General features: G+C 41.6%; 1 protein-coding gene across 1 annotated transcript in view; it reads left to right on the top strand.

Moving 5' to 3' along the window:
* Positions 1-653: 653 nt before the first annotated feature.
* The window catches only part of riok2 (RIO kinase 2 (yeast)), a 32,697-nt gene continuing 23,047 nt past the window's right edge, over positions 654-10,303 (top strand). Inside the window, exons 1-3 of the mRNA XM_073067718.1 lie at positions 654-807; positions 5,534-5,672; positions 9,701-9,817. Of these exons, the coding sequence (XP_072923819.1) occupies positions 742-807; positions 5,534-5,672; positions 9,701-9,817 (322 nt within the window). The 5' untranslated portion in view covers positions 654-741. The remainder of the gene's footprint in view (positions 808-5,533; positions 5,673-9,700; positions 9,818-10,303) is intronic.

Genomic DNA, 10,303 nt, shown 5'->3' with positions numbered 1-10,303 from the left:
ACAAATTACACTAAGAATTGTATACATAGAAAGCAAAAATACCGAGGTAGTGTTTATGGGTTATAAACGCAAGAGATTCAGCAGATGCTGGGAATCTTGAGCAACATGCACAAAATGCTGGAGGAACTCAGCAGTTCAGGCAATGTCCTGTTTCCGGGATTGTCCGTCGACATTTCGGGCCTAAGGCATCCTGATGAAGGGTCTCGGTCCGAAATTTCAACTGTTTATTCCTCTCATAGATCTTACCTGACTTGCTGAGTTCCTCCTACATTTTGTGAATGTTCTGGGATGCTGGCCATAAATTAAAGACCTGAAACATTAATTCTCGCCCTTCCTCTGGCCAACAATTATTACTTTTGAGCATATGATAAAACAGTGGTAAGCCTCCTCCACAGAGGACACGGTCACCAACAGCGACAGACACCGCCTTCCCCAGCAACCGACGCCCTCAGACTAACGTCATCAGTTCCTCACAGCACACAACACAACTCGCAATTAGCCACGCAGGAAAAAACAATCTGCGTTAAGAGTCCGAAAAATATTTTATTGTAAAAATTATCTTGTTTAATAAAGTTAGACGTATCTTGAGATACTTCTGAGTTTACTCTGAATCCAATACCTATTTTTTTCTAAGTGTAACAGGACCTAGAGGCGAAGCGCGTGCGCAGTGGGGAGGTAGACGCGTGTGCGATTCGGCGAGGTTGCAAGCGAGCCAGCGCTGGGTGGCGAGCGGCTGTCGCCATGGGCAAGCTTAATGTGGTGATGCTGAGGTACCTCAGCAGGGATGATTTCAGAGTGCTTGTCGGGGTAAGTCTCAGTCCTGTTTCTATCAGCTCTTGGCTTGCTGGGTGGTTGGGGCCTAGCCGGTAGTTCTCCCAGCGGCGTGCCGCAGTCAGTCTTTCCATTCCCTTACCCCAGGCTGTGTGCTTAAACGGGGCGACAATAACTGGAAATGTAAAGTAAAAAAACTCCACTTGTGCTGTAGATCTGAAACAAAACCATCAAATGCTAAAATCTCAAGTCAGGCGGCCGCTCTGGAGAATAATCGACGTTTCGGATCTACGACCCTTTACAGAGATTTGGGTGGGATGTGAATGATTTGTTGTGAGAGTTTGTCCTGCAGATTTGGAGGTTTACTGCCGTTTGTTTTCTGAATAGCGCAAATTTCTATTATTTTAGTGTCTTACCTAACGAAACTGGTACATTGCAGAAAGTCTATACGTTTCGGGTTTTTTTTGCTTGCAATGGTTGTCGAAAGGAGGTCACTTCGAAATTCTTTAATTTGTCAGTTTGCGCCTTGGAAAGCTTTTTATGTTAACGGCCCAAATAAAAGGTGATCTTTGAGATTAATGAGGAAATAAAACTTGGACTGATCTCTGTCTCGTCGCATGTCTTTCACACACTAAAGGAGGCATTTCTGGGGCTGAGATTGATCCAACAGTCATAGCTGTTTTTCATACAATTTGTGACCCTTATGCTAAACCAAAAGCATTCCCTTATAATGTACTCAAATGTTAGGGCAGTGGAGGGCCATGCACGACTATTTCCAGTCCACAAATTCTCCCACGAAGAAGGACAAGTGAGAATGTTTTCATTTGCATGTACTCCACTAAGCTTACACCATGCTGACTTGGAAACGTCACATTTTCTGCAAATAAACTCTGGAACTCCTCACCCACTCTAGATACCGTGATTATTAGTCTTCTGTTCCAGTTTACCATGCCGGAAATTTTCAGATGGCTTCCTAAAGTTCATTAGGAACTTTTGTTCCTAATCGATGTGAGGAAAACTCAATGCAGGGTCAACCCACGGAACGCTGCTGGACCAGATAATATTGCTGGCAGAGTGCTCGGAGGGTGTGCAGACCAGCTGGCAGATGTTCTCACTGACATCTTCAACATCTCCCTGAACAGCACTGTTGATCCAACATGCTTCAAGGCTGCCACCATCGTCCCCGTGCTGAAGAAGTCTTCAGTGTCCTGCCTAAATGACAACGGTCCCGTTGCACTCACATCCATCATCGTGAAGTGTTTCAAGAGTCTCGTCATGAGGCACATCAAGACCCTGATAATCCCCTCACTAGAACCCCTGCAGTTCATGTATTATCCCAACTGCTCAACAGAAAACGCCATCACCACCACCCTCCACCTGGACAAAAAAGACACATACGTTCGAATGCTGTACATAGACTTCAGTTCAGCATTCAACACAATCATTCCTCAGCACCGGATCGGGAGCAGCATCTCCAACACCATCACACTGAGCACGGGGCCCCCCAGGGCTGTGTGCTCAGTCCACTGTTGTTCACTCTTCTGACCCATGACTGTGTGACAATGCACAGCTCGAATCACATCAAGTTCACCGAAGACACAACCGTGGTGGGTCTCATCAGCAAGAACGATGTGTCAGCGTACAGAGACGAGTTGCAGCGGCTGACGGACTGGTGCAGAGTCAACAACCTGTCTCTGAATGTGAAGAAAACAAATGAGATGGTTGACTTCAGGAGAGCACAGAGTGACCACTCTCCACTGAACATTGACGGCTCCTTTGAGATTGTTAAGAGCACCAAATTTCTTGCTGTTCACCTGGCGGAGAATCTCACCTGGTCCCTCAACACCAGCTCCATAGCCAAGAAAGCCCAGCAGCGTCTCTACGTTTTGTGAAGGCTGAGAAAAGTCCATCTCCCACCCCCCCATCCTCACCACATTCTACAGAGGATATATCGAGAATATCCTGAGCAGCTGCATCACTGCCTGGTTCGGGAATTGCACCGTCTCGGATTGCAAGACTCTGTAGCAGATAGTGAGGTCAGCTGAGAAGATCATCGGGGTCTCTGTTCCCGTCATTACAGACATTTACACCACATGCTGCACCTGCAAAGCTGACAGCATTGTGAAGGACCCCACGCACCCCTCATACAAACACTTCTCCCTCCTGCCATCTGGCAAAAGGTACCGAAGCATTTGGGCTGTCACGACCAGACTGAGCAACAGGTACTTCCCCCAAGCCATCAGACTCCTCAATACCCAGAGTCTAGACTGACATCTATATCATTTATTATTATATTGAAATTTGTCCTCAACTGTGCATATTGTCTTGTTTATTAATGATTAATAATTATTGTACTGCCCTGCACTGTTTTGTGCACTTTATGTAGTCCTGTGTAGGTCTGTAGTCTAGTGCTGTTTTTGTGTTGTTTTAAGTAGTCTAGTGTAGCCTTGAGTTGTCTCACATAGTCTAGTGTAGTTTTGTGTTGTTTCGTTTTTACTGTGTACTGTACCAGCAGTTTATGGTCGAAATGACAATAAAAAGAGACTTGACTTGACAATACATATCAACTTGCCTTCATCAGTCTTGGTTATTGTTTCACAAATCTGTCCATTTAGTGAGACAGGATTATCCCTGAACAAAGATCTGTGGACTATCCTTGATTGGCCTTGCCTTTCCCAATGTACACAAATCCTACTCCTTAGGATCTTCTCCAATAATTTCCCTACCACTGACAGAAAGTTTACCAACCTGCAAGCACCTTGCTTATCCCTGTTGCCTTCTTAAATAAAGGAGCAGTGTTACCCTGTCCTTCGAACTTCTGATACCTTATCTGTCTGTGGTGTCAAAGATTCAAACTCTCTTATCAGGCCTGGGCTATCTCCTCCATCATTTTTCGGAACAACCTAGGATAAATGCCGAAAGGCCCTGAAGCTTTAACAACCCTTTTTTTTGTTCCATAGAGCTTCGCTAATGCTGGCACCTCCCAGATTATGCATGTATCCCTCCCAAACTCACCATCTTCCATATCTCCTTGGTGAATACAGTAAGGAATATTAATTTAGGGCATGGCCCACATAGGGTGGCTTTAGACACAGATGGTTATATACAAGTCCATCTCCTGGTCTTCACACGTGGCATAGCTATTCAGCCCGGCAGAACCGTTTCTACTAACAGGAGAAGGAGGCAAAGTTGGGTTAACCAGTCGCTTTGGGCAGATGGTGCTCATGGTTGGCAGCTCATCTAGAAGAAGGAAAACTTGGAGAAAACCTCCACTGTGTTGTGGCTATACCCACACATGGGAAAGTAAACCCCAAGGGAAAAATATGGAGCTGGAGACCCTAATGCAGTCCCATGTTGAGTTCAACTCTGACTGACAACTCCTGTGATGCTGCTGGTGCAAACTGTATCATTCCTTTAGATTCATCACATGCATGGAACTTGATCTCCATATTTTACTACCTTGGCTTGCGTATTTAGACAGCTAGGACACAACATCCATGGTTGACCCTGACCTACGGAGTCTCCAGACCTCTTCAGTGCCTAGTGGGACTCGCTCTCTGACCCCTTGCTTGTGATATTCTTCTGGGATGTCTGTGATCTTACTACTATAGCAGATTTTCAGATTATTGAACTATAAAAATAACAAGTTTATCAAAACAAGTTGAGACAAGCGCTTTGAACTCCAGTTCCAGCTACAAATCTCCACAAGTTCCAGTGTTCCTCTTCTGGCTGCCTACCTGACATGCAGTCCAGTTTCTTTTCTCACATTCCAGACAATGTATCAACCGGATGCTGAAGCATCAGTAATTTTTTGCAATAAAAGACACTAACAGAGTAGAAGAGAGACACAGTACTGGCATTTTGAAGGTTTGCAAGCAATGTGATGAGTCAGTGGAAAAGCACATTCCTCATTTTGTATTCCAGTGTTCGAACAGTGCATTTCACACGGTCGCATAATGCCTGTTCTTGGAATACAATATTTCGTTGTTGGTCTCCACATCCAGTGCGAGTTAATTGAGATGTCGCAGTAATCAAATCATAAACATTCTTTCACTTTTAGCTATTGGAAAACACTAAAAGAATTTGATGAGTCTATGACCTGTAACATTTCTCTTCCCCTGTGTGCAGCCTGACTTTCTGAATATTTTTATCTTTTTCTGTTTTTGTTCAAGAATTTGTTGTTAGTGTGGAAGATGAAAAGGCACTCATCCTTGGTTTGGTGGGGGGGGGGGGGGTTTGGTGGAACTAGAGAAAGTTTGTTGTGGAAGATTAAATGTGATACAAATGGATTTTGTTCAGTTTGAGCATTTGTTTGAGGCCGACAAGGAAGAATTAAATATGTAAAATGTAGAAATAGTTTGGCTAAATGCTAAGATTTTTTTCATTTAGTGACTTTTGGAATAGATTAGGAAAAACCTGTAGAGATGCTCTGCAAAGCTTGGGAAGAGAACTGGATAAGTTTTTGAAAAAATTACAAGCGATATGAGTATGCTTTAGTATTTCTCCAATATAATAAAAAGACATAGCAGCTGTCAAGGATTTGTTCAATTTATTCCAGAGTTGGAGGAGTTGCTGGTGTTTGTTTTCTCATTTAGTGTGTGGCTTTACCTTTTGCATGTGTAGGTGACATGATGGGGAGATAGATTGTCATGTTATTTGATTGCTTCTAGTCAGTAATGCATTAAGTACTGAATTTTGTTTCAGTTTGAATCGCTGTATTTCAATCTGCCATTTTCACGTTTCATTGTCTTTCAATGCACAGGTTGAAATGGGAATGAAAAATCATGAAATTGTTCCACCCAGTCTTATTGCTTCAATATCAAATCTTAAACATGGTGGATGCAACAAGGTCCTTCGTGAATTGGTAAAGCACAAACTATTAGCTTATGAGCGAACGAAAAGTAAGTTTGAAACAGAAATAAGGAATTAAATAATTTACCTTGTATTAGTTTAACCTTGCATTCTTACATAAATGCTACATGCATATTTTCTGAGAAACTCAGTTCTTCATTTTTCAAATGACATTGCTTTTTTATTTTTCATTTGTTTCTGCTGTATTTGCTGTTCAGTAGTCTTTACCTTAGTTGTATTATTTTGTCTCTGTTTCCGTTTCTAATGCTTTATAATTTTGGTAATCTATTTTGAATAGGAGGTATACAAACAAAATGTTTCTCTATCTTTGCAGTGCTTTGCCTTTTATTTCTCTTGTCACTTGTGTATGGAGTGAAGTAGTTTGGTATTATCTCATGTCCTTTTATGTCACAGCTGTTAACAGAACATAGAAATCTACAATACATTATAGGCCCTTCAGCCTACAATGTTGTACCAACCATATAACCTACTCTAGAAACTGCCTAGAATTTCCCAACCACAGAACCCTCTATTTTTTCTAAACCCCATGTGTCTATCTAAGAGGCTCTTAAATGACCCTATTGTTTCCACTTCCAGCACTGCCATGTGAATGATCTATCAGCTAGTGCAAAATTGCAGTTTTTTTTGCCGTCTCATGCTGTTTAAAAACATTGCCATATCCATTATGGATTTATGATCTAACAAGCAAATCATAATGATGGCATTCAAGACTTCATATTAGTCTCTGTCAGGGAAGGAAGATCCAGGCAAAATTATATAAAATATTTATGTTAGATATTTTTATCAAAATAGATGGTACTGTAAAGGAGCAGTGTGAGTTTACTTGTATATCTCCCTCCTTATTTACTTATTTTTCTCAAAAATCCTAAGTATGCAATTGTTTTGGGACTGTGCACCTGTAAATAATGCAATAGCTATTTGGACTTTATCTAATCACAGAACAATTTGTGGTTTACAGAATGCTGAGGTGTTACTTTATGCAAATGCCACATAAGTCTCAAAGGTGTAGTTGAGTCAATTGAGGAGGAGTAGTCTCCAATAAGGAGCCTGTATTAATGACTTTTGATTCTTGAAAGCAGAAAGATAGAAAAAACAAAAACACAAACGATCCAGAGGGTGTGAATGATTACAGCAACCTAGCAGTAGAATACAGGTTGCCCCGCTATCTGAAGGTAGATAGATAGATAGATAGATAGATACTTTATTCATCCCCAAGGGGAAATTCAATGTTCCTCCAGTATGATATCACATAAACACAAGACAGACCAAGACTAACTGACCAAAAAAACCACATAATTATAACATACAGTTACAACAGTGCAAAGCAATACCATAATTTGATAAGAGCAGACCATGGGCACGGTAAAAAAAAAAGTCTCAAAGTCCCAGATAGCCCATCATCTCACGCAGATGGCAGAAGGAAGAAACCTCCAACGTGGCAAAACTTCCCGATGCAGCCTCTGGAAGCACCCGAGCACAGCCAACTGTGAGTCCGTCCGAAAACTTCCGACAACTTCGTGCCTCCGACCAGCCCTCCGACACCGAGCACCGAGCACCATCTCTGCCGAGTGCTTCAACCCCGGCTCCGGCCACCAAGCAACAGGCAAAGCCGAGGATTCGGGGCCTTCCTCTCTGGAGATCTCTCCGATCGCTCAGTAGCAGCGTCAGCAGCACAGGCATGTCAGAAGTTTCGCCAGATGTTCCTCCGTGCTTCACACATCCGTCTCAATCAAATCAGGATTGTGCACGGCCCCTACTTACAGATAACGGATATTCCTTACTGGAGTGGCCGCTGCGCCCTGCGTCGTCGCGCCGCCATCTGAGCGTTCCTATGAAACCGTTCATAAGCTGAAATGGCATAAAGCAAAGAAGCAGTTACCATTAATTTATATGGGAAAAATTTTTGAGTGTTCCCAGACCTAAAAAATAACCTACCAAATCATACCAAATAGCACATAAAACCTAAAATAACACTAACATATAGTAAAAGCAGGAGTGATTTGATAAGTACACAGCCTATATAAAGTAGAAATAATGTATGTACAGTGTAGTTTCACCTACCAGAATCGGAAAAATTGAGCCAAAACTGGTTTATAGAAAAAAATCAGCATGTACGTGCATGCGCACACACCTGCCTGCTCAAGGCTTCATGATTATGGTAGTCTTTCTTGGGGTAAACACAAGTTTAAAGCGGGCGTCTTTTTTCATAAAAGTGAAAATCCTCTTTCGGTTAGCAAAAACAGGTACTCATGTAGGTCTTTCGTAAAAGCGAAATGTCGTAAAGTGGACGTTCGGAAAGTGGGGGACACCTGTACGTGAAAATCTTGTAAAGATAGGAAAACTCCCAGTGGTCTTCAGTGTGACAGTAATGCAGAAATCTTAAGGGTGGATCCACTCCAGTTGCTGTTTACTTGGATTTCCAGAAGTCATTCAATTAGGTGCCATCTAAAAGACTTATCCATAAGAGAAGAATGCATTAATTTAGGGATAATGTATGGATAGAGGATTGGCTAACCAATAGAAAGCAAGGAGTTGGGATAAGTGGGTGTTTCTCTGGCTGGCAGTCAGTGGTGAGTGGAATGCCTCGGGTCAGCCCACAGCTGTTCATTATATACATTCAGTGGCCACTTTATTAGGTACAGGAATGGAACCTAGTGTGGCCTTCTGCTGCTATGGCTCATCAGCTTCAAGGTTTGATGTGCTGTGTGTTCAGAGATGCTTTCTGCTCACCACTGTTGTAATGCATGGTTATTTGAGTTTCGTGTCAGCTTGAACCAGTCTGGCCATTTTCCTCTGACCCCGCTCAGTAACAAGGCGTTTTCACCCGCAGAACGGCCACTCACTCAGTGTAAACTCTAGAGACTGTTGTGCGTAACTCTCCCAGGAGATCAGCTTCTGAGATAGTCAAACCACCCCAACAATCATTCCATGGTCATAGTCACTTAGATCACACTTCTTCCCCATTCTGATGTTTGATCTCAACAATATCTGAATCTCTTGACCATGTTTGCATGTTTTTATTCATTGAGCTGCTGCGACATGATTGGCTGATTAGGTATTTGCATTAACAAGCAGATATACCTAATAAATTGACCACTGAGCGTATTTAAGATAAAGTTTCAATTTTTGCATAGTAGGGGAATTAAGGATTATAAGGAAAGGGCAGGCCATGGCCAAATGAGCCATATTACTATTATTATTAACATAGACACCAGCTTCCACCTCAATACTATATGTAGCTTTGTTGTAAGCATTTTCAAAATCTGGCACATGCTTTCATTAGAAAATGAGTATTGCTATGGTGGTTATTGAGTTTACTATCCAGGATGGAATGCAATAAAATGCTTGAAAGAAGAAAGGTGGCTGTTGTAGACTTTGCATTGGGTATCATTGGAACATATGAGTAAAGATTAAGTGAGCAGTTTCTCTTGAATTCTTTTGGAAAGATAGAACAATAAATAAATAAAGTAGTCACATATCGGAACAGAAAATCCTACAAAAAGGTAGTGGATTCGGCCTGGTGCATCACAGGCAAAGGCCTCCCAATCATTGTGCACATCTACATGAAACACAGTCATACGAAGGCAACATCCATCATCAGATCTTCACCACCCAGGCCATGCGCTTTTCCTGCTGCTGCCATCAGTAAGAAAGTACAAGAGCCTCTGGACTCACACCACCAGCTTCAAGAACAGTTACTACCCCTCAACCATCAGGCCCTTGAACAAAAGGGGATAACCACACTCACACCAATAGCCCATCCATTGAGTTGTTCCCACAACCAATGATCTCACTTTAAGGACTTTTTAATCTTGTTATTTCATGTCCTCATTTATCGCAATTTATTTATATTTGTATTTGCACAGTTTTATTTTCTTCTGCACTCTACTTAATCTTTCATTGAACCTGTTACAGTTACTATTCTATAGATTTGCTGAGTATGCCTGCAGGAAAATGAACCTCAGGGTTGGATGTGGTGACATATATATACCCTGGTAATAAAACTGACTTTGATTTCCTTGTCCTTTTTGGTTAATGACAGACTTCTTTCTTTTAGCTGTACAAGGTTATCGGTTGACAAACACTGGATATGATTACCTTGCCCTGAAAACGCTTTCTTCTAGAAATGTCCTGAATTCTGTTGGAAATCAATTGGGTGTCGGCAAAGAATCTGGTAAGAACACAATTGCAATAAAATTTAAAAATCCAAATAGTCTGGCATCTGCTCAGTTATTAGTCCAGAAAATCTAGAGGTTGGCAGTTCTGACAGTAAACAAAGTGCATGACCAGGGCTGGGGTATGTGACTGGAACTGGGGGTCTAGAATTTCCTATAATATTTCCTATTCCCTTCCGATTCCTGGGTTCGATGGAAAACTTAGAATACAACTATATAAAATGTAGAAAAAGAGCTATAAGTAAGATTAACATCCAATAGGCTGGACATTTGATGGGCTAGCAAAATCAGAAGGATTATTGGAATTTTGAATTTGATTCATGGTAAGTCATTATCTTAACATAATTAAGGAATAATTTATTTTTGATTTTGTGTTTTGTGGGACTAAAAACCTATCTTGTGACAAAATTCTTAAAAAAAAACTTCTGGACTCTCAATTTGTCTATCAGTCTTTCTTCTACATTATTTCATTTCTACAAATAGAT

This window comes from Hemitrygon akajei, chromosome 2, assembly GCF_048418815.1.
Source record: "Hemitrygon akajei chromosome 2, sHemAka1.3, whole genome shotgun sequence".
In the NCBI taxonomy this organism is placed as follows: Eukaryota; Metazoa; Chordata; class Chondrichthyes; order Myliobatiformes; family Dasyatidae; genus Hemitrygon; species Hemitrygon akajei.
Note: the sequence above shows the minus strand (reverse complement) of the source record. Positions and strands in the feature narration are given on the sequence as shown.